At 35.6% G+C, this 19,064-nt stretch overlaps 5 protein-coding genes across 10 annotated transcripts; 4 read left to right on the forward strand and 1 right to left on the reverse strand.

The window, feature by feature from the left end:
- The first annotated feature begins 610 nt into the window (after positions 1-610).
- On the forward strand, positions 611-4,412 carry LOC144469274 (dihydrolipoyllysine-residue succinyltransferase component of 2-oxoglutarate dehydrogenase complex, mitochondrial). Its single transcript, XM_078179332.1, has 9 exons — positions 611-864; positions 1,295-1,319; positions 1,468-1,519; positions 1,624-1,694; positions 1,781-1,908; positions 1,976-2,314; positions 2,441-2,616; positions 2,693-3,143; positions 3,221-4,412. Exons 1-9 carry the CDS (start codon positions 790-792, stop codon positions 3,353-3,355), a joined length of 1,452 nt encoding a protein of 483 aa, XP_078035458.1. The 5' UTR covers positions 611-789; the 3' UTR covers positions 3,356-4,412.
- Positions 4,413-5,643: 1,231 nt separating this feature from the next.
- Rpt2 (26S proteasome regulatory subunit Rpt2) lies at positions 5,644-7,759 on the forward strand. Its single transcript, XM_078178478.1, has 5 exons — positions 5,644-5,795; positions 6,065-6,626; positions 6,777-7,163; positions 7,240-7,475; positions 7,547-7,759. Exons 1-5 carry the CDS (start codon positions 5,793-5,795, stop codon positions 7,679-7,681), a joined length of 1,323 nt encoding a protein of 440 aa, XP_078034604.1. The 5' UTR covers positions 5,644-5,792; the 3' UTR covers positions 7,682-7,759.
- A 10-nt stretch (positions 7,760-7,769) lies between these two features.
- On the reverse strand, positions 7,770-8,367 carry LOC144468775 (uncharacterized). The gene is made up of 2 exons (XM_078178481.1): positions 8,240-8,367; positions 7,770-8,171 (listed from the first exon to the last, which is right to left on the reverse strand). Exons 1-2 carry the CDS (start codon positions 8,351-8,353, stop codon positions 7,770-7,772), a joined length of 516 nt encoding a protein of 171 aa, XP_078034607.1. The 5' UTR covers positions 8,354-8,367.
- A 65-nt stretch (positions 8,368-8,432) lies between these two features.
- On the forward strand, positions 8,433-9,920 carry Polr3f (RNA polymerase III subunit F). 2 transcript variants are annotated; one of them, XM_078178480.1, is made up of 5 exons: positions 8,433-8,584; positions 8,773-8,804; positions 8,891-9,391; positions 9,549-9,710; positions 9,798-9,920. In XM_078178480.1, the coding sequence occupies exons 1-5, from the start codon at positions 8,539-8,541 to the stop codon at positions 9,870-9,872; spliced, it is 816 nt and encodes a 271-aa protein (XP_078034606.1). In that variant the 5' UTR covers positions 8,433-8,538; the 3' UTR covers positions 9,873-9,920. The 2 variants fall into 2 exon arrangements, with proteins under 2 accessions (XP_078034606.1, XP_078034605.1); XM_078178479.1 differs by having other exon boundaries at positions 8,773-9,391.
- Positions 9,921-10,373: 453 nt separating this feature from the next.
- Acf (ATP-dependent chromatin assembly factor large subunit) lies at positions 10,374-19,050 on the forward strand. Of its 5 annotated transcripts, XR_013493858.1 has the most exons (15): positions 10,375-10,937; positions 11,401-11,539; positions 11,610-11,821; positions 11,955-12,165; positions 12,246-12,478; positions 12,546-13,234; positions 13,296-13,763; positions 13,841-14,334; positions 14,437-15,207; positions 15,277-15,488; positions 15,565-15,746; positions 15,936-16,046; positions 16,794-17,142; positions 17,747-18,367; positions 18,503-19,050. XR_013493858.1 is itself a non-coding variant. In XM_078178460.1 (14 exons), exons 1-14 carry the CDS (start codon positions 10,825-10,827, stop codon positions 17,925-17,927), a joined length of 4,362 nt encoding a protein of 1,453 aa, XP_078034586.1. In that variant the 5' UTR covers positions 10,374-10,824; the 3' UTR covers positions 17,928-19,050. The 5 variants fall into 5 exon arrangements, 4 of the variants coding, with proteins under 4 accessions (XP_078034586.1, XP_078034585.1, XP_078034587.1 ...); XM_078178460.1 differs by having other exon boundaries at positions 10,374-10,937; positions 15,568-15,746; positions 17,747-19,050; XM_078178459.1 differs by having other exon boundaries at positions 17,747-19,050.
- Positions 19,051-19,064: the final 14 nt, after the last annotated feature.

The raw sequence follows: 19,064 nt of genomic DNA on the forward strand, positions 1-19,064 counted from the left end.
ATCCACTTTTGTTTTAACAAAATAATATATATTGCGTAATATTGGAAATAACATTTGAACATACTTGATATAGAAAATAACTTTTCTTTTTCTTAATAAATCTGCAATGTAACATCCATATCGCTAAAATTAACGTGTATACGTCCAGGAAATGCATTTTGAAGGTAAAACACATTTTATATCTACTACACACATACATATGTAAACATGTGTGAATTCTTTGAAATTATTGAAACATTTTCACGTTCTAAACATGTGTAAAACATGAAACTTGTAATTATAAGAGTTAAATGAGAAAACATTTAATATATATATATATATATATTTGTATAGACTTGTGTTTACAATGTAATTTTGAATAAATTTCGGTTACGTTCTCGAACAATTTTGCGGTGAATTTAAACACTTTACGATCCATGAATTGAATTTTTGCGCGCTCCGATCCGCGTCATAGAAAGTCGCATTAATATAGATAGCTATGCGTACTGGTTTTTTTGATGTTTTCGGCAAACAAAGGTGGGAGAATGAGAGGATGCGAGAATTATGTTAAACAAGAGCAGTTCATGTATTGTACAGATTGGTGCTGTCGATCGCAGCCCCACCGCCAAGCGTACGAATGCACAGCTCCGTTGAGCTCTGTACCGCTTCCCTGCTAACTGCTAACTGCTTTATGTTCGCTTCCTTCACGAAACCACCCGAAAGAGTCACAAGAACGAGAAACGAGAGTCGTGTCGCTAGTGGTCGTGAGCGAACACGAGCAAACACCTGAATAGAATTTTCCGCCCGAGGATGGCCGCGATGCTGTCCAACTGTTTGCGGATTGTGCCTCGTGCAATAACACGAATTAGTATATCACGAACGAAGGTGAGTTCATTTTAGGAATTGCTAAATATCGTTCTGATCTGTGAAACGTTCATTAGGTAAGAAGCACAGAACGCCCTTTTCAAGTAGAATTTGCCAACAAAGTTGTTGCAATTCTACCCTTACTTGTCGCATTGATTATATAATAGTATTCGAACACTTATTCTTTTTTTCACTTGGTCCATCCGTACGATCTGTCACTGAATGAATTATTAATTGTTCGGACAAGTTGGGCTCAAGTTGAATCATATGAATAACCGAGTAACGTCAACCGATTTCCGATTAGCGGTCGGTCGATTTTCAACTACCGAATCAATTGGATTCAAAACACTTGTCAATATACTTTGTCAAGTTTCGAATAACAAATTTATGCTCTAGTTTAGTTATGAATTGTTTGGTGGAATCACAATTAAAATCTTAACAATTTTTTCAGGTTGTGAGGTCGTTTAATAATCAAGGTAAGACTAATTGTGTTATTAAAGAGACTATGATAAGAAAAGTGGTGAGATATCTTGAAAATCTAAACATTGTCTTTATAGAGAGGCATAGCAACGTTGGAGATAACCATGAACGTAAACTACTAATTGTATCAAATCATTTTTGTAGGGCGCATACTATTTATCCACACCGAACATGTGGTCAACAAGAATTCTCGATTGTAAGTGATAAAGCGTGTCACAAATATATGTATATATATATATATACATTCTTACAGATCACTTAAAAACATCATTTTATTTTGATGTTACATGTACTATACAGGTGTACAAAATATAAGAGATTACAATGTTGGACAGACCAGGCAAGGCACATACATTCATCAGCTTCATTATGTAAGTCAGTTTCTAGGTATTCAGAAACTAAACTATAAATAGTATTGTATAGGCCTCCTTAGTAATATTGTATTTGATTGTAACAGGGGAAATAAAAGAAGTTGTAGTACCTGCGTTTGCAGAAAGTGTAAGCGAGGGAGATGTAAGATGGGAAAAGAAAGTTGGTGACCAAGTAAAAGAAGACGATGTTCTTTGTGAAATTGAAACAGATAAGGTAAAATTTTTAAAACAAACATATCCAATTCTTTAACTCGTTGAACTTATAATAATTGTTTTTATAGACTTCAGTTCCTGTACCATCACCTGGTGGTGGTGTTATTAAGGAATTATTTGCTAAAGATGGTGATACTGTAAAACCTGGACAGAAATTGTGTACCATAGACATTGGTGCTACCGGTGGAACTGCACCAGCGGTAGATGCGAAAAAACCTGCTGCTTCTGCTGCACCTCCTCCTCCACCTCCACCTCCACCTCCTCCTCCACCATCACCACCCTCTTCTCCACCTTCACCACCCTCATCTCCACCACTATCATCGGTTGTACCACCACCAGCTGCTAAGCCTCCTCCACCGCAAGCACCTGCAGCCTCAATGCCAGTTGCTGCAATTAAACATGCACAGGTAAAATTGCCATACAAATATAATAGGTTTCTTAATAAAATACATGGTAATTCTATATAAAAAAAAAAAAACAACAACAATAAAATATCTACTCTTAATCCTATACAAATTTGTTAACTTGTTCAGTCTCTGGAAGGTGCCAAAGTTCAATTACCACCAGCTGATTATACACGGGAAATAATTGGCACAAGGACAGAGCAGCGTGTGAAAATGAATAGAATGCGACTACGCATTGCGGAACGATTAAAAGATGCTCAAAATACGAATGCCATGTTAACAACATTTAATGAAATTGATATGAGGTTGTATTATGTTTAGGTTGTCGTAATTTATTTGCTCTTTACTATTCTTATTATCTAATCGCCTTTTTCTTTACAGTCGCCTGATGGAGTTTCGTAAAACAAATCAGGAAAACTTCACCAAAAAATATGGTTTGAAGCTTGGATTTATGAGTCCATTTATTGCAGCAAGTGCCTACGCTTTGAAAGACCAACCGGTAGTAAATGCTGTAATAGACGGCACTGACATAGTTTATAGAGACTACGTCGACATCAGTGTTGCAGTCGCGACGCCGAAAGGTCTTGTCGTACCGGTACTCCGTAGCGTCGAAAGCAAGAACTTCGCTGAGATTGAAATCGCTTTAGCAGCAATTGGTGATAAAGCAAGGAAAGGTAAAATATCGGTGGAAGATATGGACGGTGGAACATTCACAATAAGTAATGGCGGTGTCTTCGGTTCTCTCATGGGAACACCTATTATTAATCCACCACAAAGTGCAATTCTTGGCATGCACGGTGTATTTGATAGACCTGTTGCGGTAAAGGGCGAGGTGATTAATATAGTTTAATTTTGAGATCACGTTTTTTTTTTTTAAGAATCGCTATTACGATTATTATTACTTTTTAGATCAAAATTCGTCCAATGATGTACGTAGCATTGACATATGATCACCGATTGATCGATGGACGTGAAGCTGTATTGTTTTTAAGGAAGATCAAGGACGCTGTGGAAGATCCCAGAATTATCTTAGCCGGCCTTTAAGCACCGTAAACATGTTCACTGAATCGCTTAAAATACGTCTCTCATCACTACTAAAACATTTTTGAACACGTTGTATTATATTCTGTTCATCTAGGCTTTTGCTTATAAACCGAAGATACTCTTGAATACACGTATCAACCATTGTGATAAGCGGAAATAAGGAAAAATATCAACCGAATACGAAACGTAACATCTGAATCGTTTTTACTTAAGAACTTTTACCAGAATATCATAGTATTATCTCAATTAGCTCATATTTCAGTATTCAAGTCCAAGATTTCCGTGACGGTGTTGCGAAATAATTAAACCGATATTTTTCTTTAGTTGTAGCTACTCTACACTAAGAGCGGTATGTTAAAAATCACCTTGTTTTGAAAAATCAAACGTATATTTTAACATTCTTCTGACTCAAATTTAGGAAACAATCTGTAAGAATTAAAATACAGAGAGCAAACGAAATGCGCTATTAAATATCTTTGAATTACAATGACAAAATAAGAGCATAATGGAAGAAATTTACGACGTTTCATCAGACTTTTGGAATTCAATTTTTTGCCTTCCGAAATATTGTTTATTGTACAAGCGGTATATATTTATTTCCCGCATCGCTTATATTGCTGGACAATACGTTTTTGTTACTACAGTTTTACGTGTTCTTCACATTCTTTAAAAATGAGAATAACTCTGAGAGTCAACTATGAGAGTCGGTAATAAACATTTTACTGTTTTCTAAAAATGTATTTCCATTTGGATGACTTTGATCAGCGAAATATTAGTCAAAACATGAAAATGTTAGTCAAAATAATTAGAGGATACTTTATTTTAACGATAAGTGTATCAAAGGTAATCGAAATAAAATTTCACGAATCTGTATCTTGTTAATATCGTTGAAGCAGAAAAATCAACTAAATAGAAAATCATTTTTATATTTTCTGCACGGATGATATTCGTCGAAGATTTCTTTTAGTGAGATAAATACTTTACACTTGATCATAACTATTGTCGAATGCAACCGTATAAATTATTGTTGTTAAATAAAAACGAAAGTAATATTAAATCAGTTCGTTATAAATTACTCATTTTGAAAATATATCATATAGAAATAGTTACTTAAGTTTCTGAATTACTATTAATGTATTGCCAATTGATATCTAGTAATAATAATCGCCTTAAACTAAAGATTTAAAATATGATTTCGAAAATTCTGTAAAAAACGGTGGTCGAGTACGTACATATGGATGTGTACAAATTAGTATAGTCATCTCTCAATTTAGAAGCTTTTCCTTTCCCCAATTCAAGAATCTTTTTATCTACCGCGCAGTTTCTTTAGAAAGAGAACGGAAGATGATCGAGAGAGACAGAACAAAACCAGATGGTTCTATGCGCAGTGTCCACATGAACGAGACACCTATGTTGTCCCCCATTTTTCGGGCGTCAATACGTCTGGCGCTCCATTTGAAACACGCGGCTCAATATGTGTTGGACTTTTACTTGACGCTTGTCGGACTCGTAGGATTCGAATGTATATGTTGTAGGAAATGTTTCGACCAGTTGAGGAGGAACAAGCCCAGCTAATTATTGCAAATTTCATATCTTTTTCTAAAACTTGTAAGTACTCTGAGTACTTGTGAAGCACTGAAGTGCTCCTGTTCGTGGAGGATCTGTGAAAACTTTATTGCCTATGTTCTGAGATGCGTACACTATGATCTCTGAATAAAGTCTGCCGTTTTTCGCGTAGTCTTGAATCTTCTACCAGCTTCCTTTCTTATCCATCCTGGAATCCTCCAGCTGGACGGTGATTAGCGTAGGTGTGATCAGCATGTTTGTGTAAAGGCCCGCCAAAACGAGAATTTGGGGTAGTGTTTTGAAGTCGGGGACTAAACGAGAAAGAGAGAAAGGTGTGAGAGGTTCTTGATTGAGGATTTAGAACTTCCTTTCAAGAAAAGTACAGAGCTTAGAGCTTTGACACTGTCTATAAGAAACTGGAGATCTTTCAATAGATTTATGTGACTTTTCCTGCATTCTCTCTAAACAAACCCTTATTTTACCTCATTAAACCCTCAATTCTATTTTATAGGAACTCTCTCTTTCTCTCGTTATCTCTCTACCTATACTAAGCTATTGCGTTCAGATGAAAATGTACATAAGCTATGAAATATACAACTATGACCATAACGTTACATTTTATATTCAAATTTCCCTCTTATCGCCATTTGTCGGAATTTATAATACGGCAGCGCCATCGCAAATCATACCTATGTTCGCCTGGTCACACAACATAGTTCATACCACATGTAACGTAGAGAGAAAGATCGAATCCATTATCGATTCTTTTTGTACATACAGCGACAACTGACCGCATACATACACCCTACACCGACCGGGAGTGACGGGAATGACTTCGCCGTTTCGTTTAATGGTCAAACAGTAACATAAAATGGTAATATTTACAAACTCTTTTAATCAAACTCGAGTCGGTCAATTAATGCGGTATTCAACTATGCGTACGCAATATTAACATACTCGATATTACGAAGCTTTATCTTTTCTGAACATACATTTCTTTTTCGATTGACATTTTAGGTTAATTTCATATGTAGCATCAATTCTGTTGCGTCAAATAGCACAATGTAATCTTCAAAATGAAAATACTCGCAAGTGTTTAGGTACATTAAAATTTAGTTTTTTATATTGAATTAATTAAAACAGGGACAGAATCAATCTGGTACTGGTGGTACTGGGGGTGACAGAAAGGATGACAAAGATAAGAAGAAGAAGTATGAACCTCCGATTCCTACGAGAGTGGGGAAAAAGAAGAGACGTATAAAGGGGCCTGATGCCGCTTTGAAACTACCGCAGGTTACTCCTCATACTCGTTGCAGACTGAAACTTCTGAAACTGGAGCGTATAAAAGATTATTTACTAATGGAAGAAGAGTTCATTAGGAATCAAGAAAGACTGAAGCCTCAGGAAGAAAAAAACGAAGAGGAGAGATCCAAGGTCGATGATTTAAGAGGGACCCCGATGTCTGTTGGAACATTAGAAGAAATAATTGATGATAATCATGCGATAGTTTCAACGTCTGTTGGTTCAGAACATTATGTGTCCATCTTATCATTTGTAGACAAAGATCAGTTAGAACCTGGCTGTTCTGTCTTATTGAATCATAAGGTTCATGCGGTTGTTGGAGTTTTGGGTGATGACACAGATCCTATGGTTACCGTAATGAAGCTGGAGAAAGCTCCGCAAGAAACTTATGCAGACATTGGCGGTGGGTATCAATGCTTGCATTATGAACTAGAGAATACGTTCAGGGTGTACTTTATACAGCTTCTGAAATTTTTGCTCTTAAAGATATAGCATACACATAAATATCTTCATTGATTTCAGTTTTCTAAACTATACAATTTTTAATGCTTAGGGTTGGATACGCAGATTCAAGAAATTAAGGAATCTGTAGAACTGCCGTTAACTCATCCAGAGTATTATGAAGAAATGGGTATTAAACCACCTAAGGGAGTGATACTTTATGGACCTCCAGGAACTGGAAAGACATTATTAGCAAAAGCTGTGGCGAATCAAACTTCAGCAACGTTTCTAAGAGTTGTTGGCTCAGAATTGATACAAAAGTACTTGGGTGATGGACCAAAACTCGTGAGAGAATTATTTAGAGTTGCAGAGGAACATGCCCCGTCAATTGTATTCATAGATGAAATAGATGCTGTAGGTACAAAACGATACGATAGTAATAGCGGAGGGGAACGTGAAATTCAAAGAACTATGTTGGAGCTTCTCAATCAACTTGATGGTATATAGTAACTTAATACTCAAGAAAACTTATACAAGTGAAAGTTTTTATAATTGTTGTTTCTTTTTTCATTTAGGCTTCGATAGTAGAGGAGACGTGAAGGTTGTAATGGCAACAAACAGAATTGAAACTTTAGATCCAGCATTGATCAGACCAGGTCGCATCGACAGAAAAATCGAATTTCCATTGCCTGATGAAAAGACAAAGAGACGAATCTTCGGAATCCATACCAATAGAATGACTTTAGCACCTGATGTTAATTTAGGAGAATTGATTATGGCCAAGGATGATCTCTCGGGTGCGGACATAAAGGTGAGGATCTTTAGTTTTTAAAAGAAAATTTTTATATAATTGATGAATTATATTTCATTTCTTATTTGAAGGCTATATGTACTGAAGCTGGTTTAATGGCACTACGAGAACGTCGTATGAAAGTTACCAGCGACGATTTTAAAAAGTCTAAGGAAAGCGTTTTGTATCGGAAAAAAGAGGGTTCACCCGAAGGATTATATTTATAAAAATGCCACTATTCTTTACTTACAATTTAACCATAAAATGTTACAAATACTAATAAAAACATATGAGATACTAATTTATATCATTGAATTAATTACTTTCAGTTAGATTTGAAACACAGTTTTGTCCCTGGAATACAGACGATTCATTAATATTCAAATCTTTTACACGTAAATGAAAATATTGACACAATCTTTGCATTATTTTTGCAGAATGTTCTCTTTGTTCGTTGATTACATGTGCAAATAATTTTTGTGTTCCATAATTTGGATTTTGAGATTCCATGAAACAAATATGACATGCTCCTCTTCTAGTTTTATCAAGAATTTCCTTTATATCTTCAGGATACTTGACATCTTGTGATACAGTATTTAATAAACTTTTAAATTTCCCCAAATTGAAAGCACTTTTGAAACCTTCTTCGTATCCCTTATCAAAACCTTCTTGAAAAACAGCATCTGATCCGATTTCAATACCTTCCTTGTAACCAATCTTGGAAAATATCAAAATAAAAATACATATATACATGTAGTACATTGTTAATTGTATCAAGATAATACCTTTTTAGCCGCATTTATAACTCTATTCCAATCTTTAGCAGCGATGTCTAAAGATTCTTCGGTTTCTGGCGTATTTGAAAACCCGTCCATATTATATTGAAAAATTCGTGACATGAATCGCTCAATATTGTTTTGCACTGTAATGCGAAAATATGTACTTGATTGTGAATAACGGAATCATACGGTGATTTAACCTATAAACCATAAGAAATATGTAACATGTAATTTTTACAGATAGTAGAATCTCGTATACTAGAAAAATTCAATGGAATCAGAAGCAAGCACTTCGAAGGAACAAGATGGAAATGTTGCAGATGCTGATTCAATGGAAGCGATCGAACAAAAGTAAATCACTCCTTTTCTTTTATTAATTGTTACCTTAGCATTTATTTACGTGACAAATAGGTTATATACACCATTGTTTATCACGGATTAAATCAAATAAAGAATGACGTAACCATTGTATACATTCAATGAAGTTTAGAACGTTGAAATTTATGCACCAATCTTATTTGCGTTGTTTAAAATTTCAGAATCATTGAATTGGCTCAAACCAGACCCAAAGGTATATCTGACAAAGATTTGACAACTGAGATGCCAGATCTACAACCTGTTCAAAGAGCACGAATTATAAATAAACTTCTATCTCAGGGTCACTTTGATTTATTTAAACAAGGAGGTTCTTTATTGTATCGTTTAAAAGATCCTTCTAAAGCAAAAGTAGCCAAAGGAGCAGATAACGAAGAAAAGATTGTATATACTATAATAGAAGAAGCAGGCAACAAAGGAATTTGGATTCGTGACATAAGATTCAAATCCAATTTGATGCCAACACAATTGAATAAGATCCTGAAAAGTTTGGAAACTAAAAAATTTATTAAAGCTGTCAAGTCTGTAGCTGCTAGCAAAAAAAAAGTGTACATGCTATACAATTTGGAACCAGACACATCTGTTACTGGTGGTGCTTGGTATCAAGATCAAGACTTTGAAGCTGAATTTGTCGATGTTCTCAATCAACAATGTTACAGATTTTTAGAGAAGAAGAGAGAACAAATAAGTTCTTGCAGAGGTGGACCGATCGCAGCTAGAAATATCACGTTCGCTTCTTCCAAAGAAGTGTGGAAATTTATTTCTGATCTAGGAATAAGCAAGGTTCTAATACTGTTATGGTTTTACTTCAATGTAGCGACAAAATGTTTCATTACGTTCATTAACGTTTACGATTATAAACAATGAAACAAAAATATTTATTTCACAATGAAAAATATTTTTATAGTTAATCCTTAATCGAGCGACAATTAAATTACAGGTAAAGTTGTCGGTCGAGGATTTAGAGATGATATTAAACACATTGGTTTACGATGGGAAGGTAGAACGTATTCTCTCGGATGATGGAAGCAATTTATATAGAGCAGTAGAACCATTATTACATGCACCCGGATTAATTAAATCCACTTGCGGTGTTTGCCCTGTAAGTTTTTTAAAATATTCAAATGCTGTGTTTTTTCTATTAGAAAGCTTGATAATATAATAATAATAATATAATATCTCTACATAGGTGAGAAAAAATTGTTGTGACACAGGTGACATCACACCCACGAAATGTCAGTATATAACAGAATGGTTGGAATGATGCTTTTTAATAAAAAAATATATTTCGAATAAAGATTTATCGATTTCTTAATGTACTCTTCCTATTGCTTAGATGCATATGCACGTAGTGCGTATGCGTGGCAAGTATGTAGTAGTCATATATACAGGAGACGATTCGAATATTGAGAAAGAAGGTATAGACGAATCGAATTTGGATAATGTAAAAGAAGCTCGACTAGCCGTTTATGACAGTTGCGATCATTTGTTCCCGCCAAACGAAGCAAATTATGTACACGTAATACTAGCTGCCAACAGCAGAAAAAAATTATTGTATTTAGTTTTATACGTATGTATTATATTTTCATAGAAACATGCCGCCGTACGGCTAATATTTTTATGAGATTATAAGAATTCAAGAAATTTTAATGGTTCGAAGACGTCGGAACCCATTAACAAATCGGTTAAAAGACGAATGTGTCAACTATATCTTCGTTTCCCGCGTTTTGAATCGCAGTTCAATCAAGTTGGTAGCGATTGCTTTTTATTGGTTTCCGGCTTCAGAGTGCCAGATGTGAATGTGCGCTGATGTGCGCTTCCACGAGCACCGTTAAATTGTGCTTTTGTTTGATACTCGAAATGTTTCACGAAATATTTTCGAGGCTTCGCGTTCGTAACGCGTGAACGGTTCGGGTTCGAGTAACGGGCACGGGAACGGCGCGTTCGCCGGTCGATTGTGATTCGTGACACAAGGTTCCGACGGTAATTAACGATATCCTTAATTCGCGGTCGCAAGCAGTCGCTGGTCGCAGTCGCAGTCGCAAGTTATTCGCGTACGTCGCATGTCGCATGTGCCCGTAGTACTCGGGGGAAAAGCATAGTGCATACGTTCATGCAGTGTACTGTCCTCGACGTAAAATTGATTTCCCGGAACGGTTCGAAACAGGACGGTAAACCGCATTCGATCATCAACGAAACCACAAACACTGACTGACATGCCGTTGCTTCGCAAACAGCCATTCCAACGACTTCACGTCTCCTCGGACTTCAAAGATGACGATGAAGTATATCACTGCGAGGTTACCAATGAAATCTTCAAGGACTACAAGTAAGACAACGACAGTCAAAATCGTGTCGAGAGGTGTCCCACAATTTTGCCGATGCGACACGTTAAGGGCGAATGTTCCACTTTCCTTCGATCGCATTTTGTTTAAGGAGACTCGTCTCCAGAAACTATATAGAATTACAACGAGGCTGATGTTTCCGTTCTTATATAGTTATTGCGATTTCTCGTGATCGTCGAACTGATCGGGACATAACTACTGCCGTACAACACGACCAATCGTTCGCATAGATTGCCATCGTGTTAGCCTAAAACAATTCTTTGGAGGCACACGTGTTGTCCTGGAGGCAGTCTGTTTCGATTTCTGAACGTATGCTTTGGCCGTTGACACTTGTTTCTATCCCTATCTCTTTCTTTTTTTTCTGGAACCTAATTTATCCTTTTTATTAGCAGTGTCGGCTGTATCTGTTGTATAAAAGGTTTCTTTTTGTTTGCTTTGTGGTTACAGTGAGTTCTGCGAAAGAATTATCTTATGTAATTCGCTCATATGGTCGTGCAGCATTACCGGAAGGAGCAACATGACTTTTGAAGAGGCATTACAATGTGAAGAGAATGCAAAGAAAAGTCTCAAAGAATTCCCTATGGAGGTATTGTGTTTTATCATAGATTAATTCACACGTTTATCGGACTATAATAATATATATTTTGTGTTTCTAGTTACGAATTCCTATACTGTACCTAGCCAGTAAAACGAACAGATCTTCCTTTAATGAGGTGGTAGAAGATGTGTTTCAGTTTTCAAGAGATCGTTTTTTTGTTGGAGAAATGGTAGAGGCAAGTTTCACAGAAGATTCTTGGTGTGAATGTCATGTTCTTCAAGTTATCTCACCTTCGGAGCAACAGATAAAAGCATATGCAAAAGAAAATAGGTACAGACATATTTTATTTACATATAGTTCAGCTCTGATACTTTGTGTTTCTAATAATTAGTATTGCGTATTGGTAATTTGTCATTAGTAACATGAATGTTATAAAGAATAATATGTCACTTGGTTCCATTAGGAGTCCGCAAGAACAATATTATCATCCACCAGCAAAATTGTTTCGTTATGAAGTGGAACAATTGGATTGCGGTGAATCCGATGTTAGTCAACTTATGATTGTCGAAGCAGGACAAGTAAGACGAAAAAAGCAACAATATAGTAGAGAGCGTAACAAAATATTTCTACGTCAATTATGCGAGCAGAATGAGAGTGGTATTTGGATTGTTAAAGTTAGTAGTTTTTACTGTTAGAATGAATAAATTCTGTGCAAAGTATATGTTAATAAAACGTATGTTCCTTGTATTTTCAGGATAGCGTTTTACAAAAGTATGGAATTAGTAAAGTACGTTTTGATACAATATTTGCCGGTCCTCCGCCTGATTTCACGTCGCGCACTAAAAAACCCATGAAACACAAACAAGAAACGATAGAAAAATTTCTCACCGCAAATATTTCAAAGCAAAAGTCAATGGAGAAGCCAAACCCTCTGAAGAAAGTAAATCAGGCAGGGGTAGATATCAAAACGTTTAAAAAACCTAAGAGGTAATTAATGCGATTGTAATAAAAATCTGGTCTTCCGACGATATGTTAATGATTAGTTTGTTTACAGAACAAATGGAAAGGTGTTTAAAGATGAACTTAAAGCAAAAGCACTCGAAGAGAAAACAAAAGCGCTCGAGGAGAAAGCTAAAGCACTCGAAGAGAAAGCCAAACGCAAAGAAGAAATAATATTGGAGAATAGAGAACGTAAGAAAGAAGAGAAACTGAAACTAGCTGCTTTGGCTGCATATGTGAAACAGTGGAATAAGCCGAGGGAAGATCTTGAATGCGAAGATCTGTCTCCGATTCCGCAACCTGTACCGGTTGAAACTATTTTGCCAAACAACAGGTTCGGCGACTGTTGTATGATCTTAGAATTTCTAGAATTTTTCAACGAAGAATTAGAAGTCGATTCATATTTTTCTGGAGGTTTTACTTTGGATCTGCTGGAAAAGGCATTGTTAGCGAAGGAATCGTCTGGGCCTTGGAGTGACCTCTTGCAGTTGCTATTGTCAAGTATCTTTAAGTATCAATCGGATGAGGAAGATGAGATTCAGGCATCCGATACCGTTGTAAATGATAATACCGTAAATGAGAATGCTTCATCCGTAACAAAAGGATTGGCAACATATCAACGGTGCAAATTGTCTGAATTGACGTTAGATCACACAACTTTAAGCGAGATTTTGAGACTACACTTGTTGAGTTCTGATGAGCGCATAGGCGAGGCTGCTTCTAAATGGAGATATTCTCAGAGAGGTAGGCTTCGACGAAATCGTGGTACTTTTAGATATCATGATGTAATTAACTTTCTTTTCAGGTGGATACACAAATCAGGACGATCCAGCACTCTTGATGAAAACGAAAGAGGCACATATTTTGAAACAGTTAAGTTATCGCAGTGTCCACGAGCTTAGCTTTGAAGACAAATTGAAAGTAGCTGCGTGTCTCATCAATCAATTGCTTACTTTTGCTTCATTACGAGATTTGATTGAAGAGAAACACGAAAAGCTCCATCAAGCGAAGAAAGAACTAAGATCTTTCGTGTTAGCCGAGCAAAAGAAAGAGAAAGAAGAGAAAGAAAGACTGCGGGAACGAGAAAAGGATAAAGATATGAAAAACATATCGAAAAAAGTAACACGTGGCGTTGTTGAGGAGGAGAAAAAGAAGGAAGAATATAAGAAGAAGTTGAAAGAATTACAGCAAGCAACTAAAGACGATCAAATGATGCTTTACTTGGGCTCTGATAGAGCTTATCGTAGATATTGGAGACTATTGTCGATACCGGGTATGTATATACTTCTCAGTTTATTTCATTTCGTTTTAAGGATTAAATAGTTTAATAGATTACATCTTTTTGTTCAGGAATATTTGTCGAAAACGATGGAACCGGTGTAGGTACATGTCTACCCGAGGGTACTCCTTATCAACCTGAACTCCAAGGCGGACAATCTACGTACGAATATTTAAGAAATAAATTCGAAGACGAGTTCAGCGATAAAGAAAATAGTTTTAAAAAAACAAAGAAATCTCCCAAGAAAGTAACGTTTTCTGACAAAAATGGTTTGAAATCTCCAAGGAAAGAAGTATTGTCTAGGAGAGAAATTAAGCAAGAATTTTCTGACATGAGGAAGAATTTAATGGCTTGCACAGGAAACAAAGAGTGCCCAGTCCACTGGGAGAGACCAGAACCAAAGTGGAGTTTTTTTGGAACCCAAGAGGATATAGAGGCACTGGTGAATGGTTTGAGTAAACGAGGAATTAGAGAGGGCGAACTCAGAAATAATATCGTGCATGAAATGACGAGCTTGAGATCTATCATCGAAGAATGCCCGCGGCATAAACTTAATCCTACAGTGGTGAGTATTTTATACATATATCATGTAATTACTATATTATTAGGTAATTGCAGTCTTCTCTTCAAAGTACGATTTAAAGTTGTTGATGAACTTCTGATATAGTTTTCAGCGCCAATCAAGGAACTTTCTTCTGTCACAACCACAAAGAAAAATAAATATGAGAACGCTAACCTAAATTATCCTCCCGACGTGCCTGTCGAGGATGTTTTTGAATTTACTCTGAGGGATTTTATTTTGGAGCTAGAAGACAAAATAAAAGCAGGCTGTTTGGGAAGTTTGAAAGTGAATAATCGCGATACCTGGAGGCGTGCAGTTGCTAATAGGCTTAACCAAGGACAATGTGATAAATTAGTGTACGGTACAAATGAAGTGGATGGAGATAGTGCTTTCAACGTATCATTGAATAACATAAAAAGAGAAACTAGAGGTAGTAGGCCGAGTACGCCAGATTCCGAAGGCGAAAGCATCAACGTAAAGCCTTACAATTCAAGAAAATCATTGGGTTCGACAAATGAAACGAAGCCACTTTCTGACAACAAGCAACAAGCGCTCATCAAAGATTTGGCTGATGCTATTTTACAATTATATCATGCCATCGATCAGAAGTACTTAGTTAAACCGTTAATTAATGAAAAAGATAAAAAGCATCTTGATGATCACAAAGCAAGATGGGAACAGTCTCTTTTAGCATCCACAAGCTGGTCCCAGTTGTTTGTGCATTTTACTACTTTAGAGAACTGTATTTCGTGGAACAAGAGTGTGTTAAATGCCCATTGTTACATATGCAGACGACGTGGAGGTGCCGACAAAATGTTACTCTGCGATGGATGTAACAAAGGACACCATTTGTATTGCTTAAAACCGAAACTCACAGTAATTATTCCCCATCTCTTAACTGTACAGTTCATTAAACATTATGATTAACGTGTAACATATTTGTAGGCTGTGCCAGATGGAGATTGGTACTGTAAAACTTGTAAGCGACCGACCAAATCGAAGTCAAAGCTTAAAAAAAGAAAGAAATTCGAAGATGAATTGGAAGAGGAAGTTATATTGACCAAAGAGACTCGGCATAATCGCGCCAAACGTATTCTTGAGAGTGAAGAAGAGGATCACGAAATTGATGAATTAGAAGATGAGAGATTTGGAAATATGTAGGAATTTATTTAGAAAGTAGTTACGATTACCGCGTCGGTCAATTATGTTTCATCATTGATTATTCTATTCCAGAAGTAGTCAAATACATGTATGCAATGCGTGTAGAAGCGGCGGCAAATTGATTAACTGTGATTCATGTTCAAACTGTTATCATCTAGAATGTATAGAACCTCCCATAATAAGACATCCTCGTGGAAGATGGATTTGTTCGGACTGCAAGGACAAGAATAATAAGAGGTCTAACACGAAACACGGTAAATGATAAAAACTGTAATATAAGCGTAATCACGGCAAGAAACGTTAGTATTAAGTCTTGAGAGCATTTAAGTATTTGATCGACTTATTTTAATGTTAGATGCTAAATTTTAATACCACCCCTGGCAGAACCCTTTTTGTCAGAGGTATATAATGAATCAGTTTCTTAGTTTGAATTGTGTTGTTAGTGAGGGGGCGCGAAAGGGACAAGGAGAGACTCTGCGCTGCAGCAGCACGCTCTCGCATCCATGGTTTTGCCAAAAGCCTCCTCACTACAGAATCTACAGACTGGTGGGACGGTCTGTATTGAGATTCCATTCTATTTTCTTTTAGTATTCGCATTTTTCTTGTTGTTTAGAAATGCACTAATATTGAATAGACAATGTATCGCTTCATACATTTATCTATTATTCATTAGAGTATAGTATAGATTAGGAATGCCGATAGTGTTGATCTAGGATCGATATTTGAGATATCAATTTTTTATGGGCATTCCTAATATAAATGTTTCTTAATGGCAAATAGATAAGGCTTCGCTGCATGTATTCGCCGAAGGTTCCCATTTCGCATTAAAAGTAATTTGGGTAAAATTTTTATCCAACTTGTGTTTCCCATCTTACACGATACAAGTAATCTTGCGTCAAAATTTTTCGCACAGAAATTCAAACATTTTAAAGCTTCGGAATGATTCTTGTCATCGAATTGTGGATATTTGTGCAATAAGAAATTATAAATTTTATTCATCTTTTTATACGAGCGGAAAAATATAACTAAGAGTACAGCGAACGGAAAGTTATAGTCAGAATGGTGGGAGATAGGGCGTATTTCTATTATATGAACCACCTGATTATGAGAATCAATTTGCCTCACGACAGATTCATATAAATGAAGCACTATTATATGGTAGAGTTTCATTTATTCAAAAGTCTATGCAGAGTGTTCCATTTGAATTTTCATATACTTTTGAAAGCTTTGCCTGTCATATTAACCGTGTTCCATTTTATTTTTGACTATTAAAATTTAATGAGGACAAATTTTGTATTCAGATAGTAACAATTCAGAGGACACAGAACCAAGACAGACTAGACGAGCCGCTAAGAGGGCTGCTGAAATAGAACAAGAAGATAAGGGTACGATTAAAGGATGTATGACAAGACTGCAAGATTTACTTACCGATATCAGGCACCATAGGGATTCGTGGCCTTTTCTGTCACCCGTTACAAAAGACGAAGTCCCAGATTATCACGATATTATTACGAATCCTATGGATTTCGGTACAATCAAATACAAGCTCAACAATGGGGAATACGAAACATTGGAACACTTCTTCGGTGATTGTCATTTAGTGTTTGATAATTGTCAAGCTTATAATGAAGAACACAGCGCAGTATACAAGTAAGTATGAATAATATAAGTGCAGTAGGGTTTCGTATAACGCGACAAATAGAAAGAAATACCATTAACATATTTCTATAATTAACGAAAATCAGTTCATTATTATTCGTATTTTTCTTATAATTTTGTTAATATAGCATTTTTTAATCCATGTTTGTATGATATTCTTTTCTTATTTTCGCTAGTAGGATATATTGATACCGTTCGTCAAAAAAGCCTCGAACAATCCTGTGTATGTATAGAATATTTTGCGCGCTATAGTTGGCCCTACTGTACTTTAATGTGTATAGTTCGGATGCCAGAGATTGTGAGATAAGCTGACAATATTGAGGTACCTCGTTCATATTTTCCTAATATTCCTAACATTTATTCTTTTAAGAAAAAATTTAATAAATCGGATAATGATTTCATGTGTCGAGTACGTAAATCTAATGAAATAAGAGAAAGTTTTTTCTTTATGCTATGTGTTTTATAAAAATTCATAGTTTAAAGCAAAAATTCTGAATTTATAGTAATCATGGGGAAGTACGATCAAAATCTTTGGCTTCCGAACAACCAACATAGTATAACATCTAAGAGTTTGTCTATGTTATTTTAAAAATAGTTACGTATACAGAGCAGGTATGAGGTTACTGAAGTACTATGAGAAACGACGTAAAGAGCTCGGTCTCAATTATGATGAGGATGTGGTGCGGCTGCCGTTTGCGAAGAAGCAAAGATTGGAAGAAAACGGCGTTGATAGTAGCGGGGACGAAGAGATAGAAGAACTCCATAAGACAAGATAGAAATGGAGTATATATTCCAATAATATACTTATTGGGTATTACCTTCCTTACTCCCGATACGTAAATTGGATGTATCTTGAGATTGTCTGCGGATTTTTACACTCATGTCGAGGGCAGTGTACAAATTCGTGTTCGTACGAAAAATGTTCTATAAATTATATATTACCGAAAAGACTTCACTTGCTAAGGATTAGAAGAATAGTTCAGATATATGTATAATTGCAGGCTTATCATATGCATTCAAAGTGTTTCTCTCTCTCTCTCTCTCTTTCAGCGTTATTTATCGAACATGCCCCGAATTATTTTCTTAGGCTTGCTAAAATAAAACCAGGAAAAAAACATGTACAGTATTATTCGTAGAATTTTACGCATGGTGCAATTGCTCTTGCATACTTTTCAAAATCTACAAACGTAGAGCATTTTACGTAAAGTAAAAAAAGGTAAGCACATGCGAGTGATGAACTTTTATTTGCACAAGCCAATACAAGTCTTTTTGAGTTAGTATTATTAAGAAGATAACAATTTTAGTTACTGGACAAGTCGTTTTACATTATAATAATTATTTATTATTTCAGCACTACGCAACCGTATCTTATGTTGGTCTCTTTGCAAATATTTCACGGATTTTTTTAATATATTCCAAATTTTTCAACACTTTTGCTTACACGAAGTCCATTAATTTACATAACTTGTTATTCATTGCCTTCCTTTTATATAATATATTTTACATGTCTCGTGCGATAACGTGATAAATGACTGACAACTTTTTATGCTGAGAAATATTCGTACAAAACTTGAAATTGATGCGTAAAAAAGAAATTAGCTGCTACATTTACGTTTATATTTATTCTAAAAAAAAGTAAATAACATACTTGTATTGGAGATAGATCATTATTGTTGAACATGTTAAACGGTACTTATGTTTTTTTTTCCATTTTGTTCCAAACTGTCAGCCTATTTTAAAAACAATTAAAAATTTTGGGCTGGTCCTACACAAAACCTACGGTACAAATTATTATTATTCTCTATATTGTACAGTAGTTGTAGGTACAGTTTTTTGTAATCATGTACGTTTTATACAATTAATTTGGTAATAAAATTTGAAATAGATTTATATTTAAAACTTGTTTGTAATAT

This window comes from Augochlora pura, chromosome 4 (assembly GCF_028453695.1).
Source record: "Augochlora pura isolate Apur16 chromosome 4, APUR_v2.2.1, whole genome shotgun sequence".
Classification (NCBI taxonomy): domain Eukaryota; kingdom Metazoa; phylum Arthropoda; class Insecta; order Hymenoptera; family Halictidae; genus Augochlora; species Augochlora pura.

What these genes read in the sequence shown, in the direction of transcription:
- Acf (XM_078178459.1), top strand. Translation starts at nt 10,825, where the DNA reads ATGCCGTTGCTTCGCAAACAGCCATTCCAACGACTTCACGTCTCCTCG. An exon ending in GAAATCTTCAAGGACTACAA is followed by an intron (nt 10,938 to 11,400) that starts GTAAGACAACGA and finishes TTGTGGTTACAG; the next exon opens with TGAGTTCTGCGAAAGAATTA. An exon ending in GTGGTATTTGGATTGTTAAA is followed by an intron (nt 12,166 to 12,245) that starts GTTAGTAGTTTT and finishes TTGTATTTTCAG; the next exon opens with GATAGCGTTTTACAAAAGTA.
- Polr3f (XM_078178479.1), top strand. Translation starts at nt 8,505, where the DNA reads ATGGAATCAGAAGCAAGCACTTCGAAGGAACAAGATGGAAATGTTGCA. An exon ending in CTGATCTAGGAATAAGCAAG is followed by an intron (nt 9,392 to 9,548) that starts GTTCTAATACTG and finishes ATTAAATTACAG; the next exon opens with GTAAAGTTGTCGGTCGAGGA. An exon ending in CCACTTGCGGTGTTTGCCCT is followed by an intron (nt 9,711 to 9,797) that starts GTAAGTTTTTTA and finishes ATCTCTACATAG; the next exon opens with GTGAGAAAAAATTGTTGTGA.
- LOC144469274 (XM_078179332.1), top strand. Translation starts at nt 790, where the DNA reads ATGGCCGCGATGCTGTCCAACTGTTTGCGGATTGTGCCTCGTGCAATA. An exon ending in ACATTCATCAGCTTCATTAT is followed by an intron (nt 1,695 to 1,780) that starts GTAAGTCAGTTT and finishes TGATTGTAACAG; the next exon opens with GGGAAATAAAAGAAGTTGTA. An exon ending in CTGTTGCGGTAAAGGGCGAG is followed by an intron (nt 3,144 to 3,220) that starts GTGATTAATATA and finishes ATTACTTTTTAG; the next exon opens with ATCAAAATTCGTCCAATGAT.
- LOC144468775 (XM_078178481.1), bottom strand. Translation starts at nt 8,353, where the DNA reads ATGTCACGAATTTTTCAATATAATATGGACGGGTTTTCAAATACGCCA. An exon ending in TTATAAATGCGGCTAAAAAG is followed by an intron (nt 8,172 to 8,239) that starts GTATTATCTTGA and finishes ATATTTTCCAAG; the next exon opens with ATTGGTTACAAGGAAGGTAT.
- Rpt2 (XM_078178478.1), top strand. An exon ending in AACTTATGCAGACATTGGCG is followed by an intron (nt 6,627 to 6,776) that starts GTGGGTATCAAT and finishes TTTAATGCTTAG; the next exon opens with GGTTGGATACGCAGATTCAA. An exon ending in TCTCGGGTGCGGACATAAAG is followed by an intron (nt 7,476 to 7,546) that starts GTGAGGATCTTT and finishes TCTTATTTGAAG; the next exon opens with GCTATATGTACTGAAGCTGG.